Genomic DNA, 3,090 nt, shown 5'->3' on the forward strand with positions numbered 1-3,090 from the left:
ATTCACTGGCTAATAACCACCTTTGATCTCCCGTCTGAAAGACCCCTCGCTTTTGCATCCCGCTCTGCGGCATACTCCCATTTGAACATTTTTTTTCTCCCCAGTCCAAAAGGCAGTTTGTATTTTCCCGTGTCAGACAGTCAACCTTTGCCAAGTCCCGAAATGCCATTTGGCGTTTTCTGTGGAACATGATTCAAAACTACCCCTAACTCAAAAATACGAATTAAAATTTTGTTGACCTGAAATAAAAAAAAAATGCTCATACATTCTGGCATACGGTGATGTCAAATCTATTGTTTCATTTTCTCCTCCGCAGTCCAACAGAGTTCCCGTGGTGCAGCCGTCCCATGCCGTCCACCCGCTCACCCCGCTGATCACGTACAGCGACGAGCACTTCGCCCCAGGTTCCCATTCCGGTCATCACCCTCAGGATACCAAACCACAAGGTACGCCGCACGCACGTTGCTCCCGACATCGCAGAATACTCTTTACCCTTTACACTACAACCGATCTTGTCTCCCGATCTCATCTGCCTCCACACATTTCTGAAAAACTCACCCACTGTCCTCTTCTGCTGTGCAGTGACTATACGCTTTTCGTTATAATTTAGAGAACTACTTCATGTGCAGCTAAGACAACCTGTTTGTATTGTTTCACAGGTGTTGTTTAGTGTTTTAGAGTAAAATTCGATTGGAGCATTAAAGGTGTATACTTCTGGGATCGGCCAAAATCGGAAGCGGCAGGTCAGGCTTTTTAAAGATCGGGGGATTGGTGATCGGCCAGAATATTGTATTTATATACCGAATTTCCTTATTATAATGTGCATCAAAAATCATTCAATTTTCTCAAAAGCCAACAGTGCGCCTTATAATCCAATACGCTTTATATATGTATCAATATTCTGATTTCTGGGACGTCGTATTTTAAATATTCTCTGAAGCGCTTTGTTACAGCTGCAGCAGTGGTGAAAGCGCTCTATAAATCAAGCTGTATTGTATTGTATTCCCTTTAGCATAGATCCATCTAGTGGACGCATAGCGCAACCGCAGCCAATATTGTAGCTTCTATTCTATGCGCTTTATAATGCGGCACACCCTATACATGAAAACCATTTTAAAATAGGCCATTCTTGGAAGCTGCGCCTTATAATACGGTAATATATATATATATATATATATATAATAAAAAATACATGGGAATTATTATGCCGTCAAAAAATTGACGGCATAATAAATCACAAGTGCAATATTGAAGAATAAACTCGGACGTCTTGATGCAAGTGACGCACAGAAAAGTGATCTTCCACTCCTTCCTTGACGTTTTCCGAGTTGAAAGAGAGGCTGAAGGGTGAAGTCGCTAAAAATAAACTCGAGTGTACTTTGGCGTCCGCTGTCAAAAAAAAAAAAAACTCAACTGTCACACATCCGAGCCGTCTTTACCTTGGTTCCCGCGCCAAACTCATTTGAAGGCGCCCGCGGGACGTCGCGCTGCCCTTTTCCCTCCTCGCGTCTTCCGTCGCAACATCAAGCGAGGCCGCCGTCGTCTTTTATTTTCATCCCGCTCTCCTGCACCTTTTTGTCTCTTCTTTTTTTTTCCTCCTCCTCACCTTTCTTCTTTCACTTGAAAAGCGGGAGAGTGATCAGACGGGGATGCTGGCGATGATGATGATGATGATGATGAGGTTCAGAGGGAGCGCCTATAAATAACAAGGTGGAAGTGAGATGAAGGCGCCGAAAGAAAACCGCGCTTGCTCCACATCTGTCAGAGGGAATCGGTCTTCAGAGGCGTTCTGCAAGCAGGAAATAGTTGCTGTCGATCACAGCGGAACAGAAACGTCGCCGCCACCTCGTACAGTTGATGAAGTTTGCTGCAAACCTGGTGACACGTGCTGAGAGAAGAGCAGCTTTTTACTCTGCTGTCAAACTCGAAGCCTTTAAGGAGATAAAATTATTGTTACAGAAATACTCGACATACAGTAGACATAGCCAGAGTGCACATTTTGTGCATTTTATGCGCAATTTAAGGCATTTTTCCCCATCAAAATACCTCAAGCATCAATAATTGGAGCATACTTCACACACCCTGTTTCTTGTCTTGCTGAATTCAGAAACCGCTACCACACAAATGACCCAGCATGGATCCTGCGCCACTGGCAAGCGTCCCAGAAAGACAATGAAAGCACTTTAATTGTTGGCGGAAGCAGTTCATACCATCTTACTGTGTGTATGTGGCACCTTAGCGTAACTTGCCAGCCAATTACAAAACTGAAATTGGAAAAATAGGACCTTTTTTCAAAGAAAAAAAAAAGAGCCTTAAGTTATTAAAAGAATATCGCCGCATATTAAATGACATTATAAGATAACAGAATATTAATATATGAGAATATTTTCATCCATCCATTATGTGAGCCGGTTAGCCTCACGAGGGCCGCGGGTGTGCTGGAGACGATCCCAGCTGACTTCGGGCAGTAGGTGGGGCGCACACTGAACTGGTTGCCAGCCAATCACAGTATTACAAGATTGATTATTTCATAATTAAGAAAGAAAAAAGTCCATAAAATTATATTGCGTTAATCGTCATATTTTTTTTCAATTGTGGTCATTATTCTGCATTTTTTTTTTTTTTTAACAGTCTTTATTTTCTTATGTCGCGATAAAATAACTTTTTTTTTTCTTAATAAATCAACGCACTCAACACACTTTTTTTCCCCTTATTTTTATTTTCATCGAAACTCAACCACCGTCACGTGCTTATGAGCTAAAACGAATCTGCCAAAATGGGAATCCGTCTTCTCCGCGAAGGACGGAGCAGCGGCGTCCTGCGGGCCTCCTCAGCGGGCTCACACTTTGATCCGCTCGTTAATTATGAAGAACAATCACGGATCGTCTCATTACGGGATGTGCGATGCGCGGATGGGCGGGACGGACGGTCGAGCGGAAGGGCCTTTGAACATTGGCGTCGAAACCTCCCTACGCCATGTTGAAAAAAAACAAAACGGAATCATAAAACAGTGACTGTGATCGGGATGGAGATGGTTGACGGCGAGAAAGGAAATGCCGGGTGTCAACGTGAACGCGTGAAGCTTCAGAG

At 43.4% G+C, this 3,090-nt stretch overlaps 1 protein-coding gene across 2 annotated transcripts in view; it reads left to right on the top strand.

Moving 5' to 3' along the window:
- The window catches only part of lef1 (lymphoid enhancer-binding factor 1), a 53,717-nt gene that overhangs the window by 37,625 nt on the left and 13,002 nt on the right, over positions 1-3,090 (top strand). For both annotated transcript variants that reach the window (XM_019861821.1, XM_019861822.1), the window contains exon 5: positions 317-446. In XM_019861821.1, coding sequence (XP_019717380.1) covers positions 317-446 — 130 coding nt within the window. The remainder of the gene's footprint in view (positions 1-316; positions 447-3,090) is intronic.

This window comes from Hippocampus comes, unplaced genomic scaffold (assembly GCF_001891065.2).
Source record: "Hippocampus comes isolate QL1 unplaced genomic scaffold, H_comes_QL1_v1.1 scaffold7, whole genome shotgun sequence".
Taxonomy (NCBI): Eukaryota; Metazoa; Chordata; class Actinopteri; order Syngnathiformes; family Syngnathidae; genus Hippocampus; species Hippocampus comes.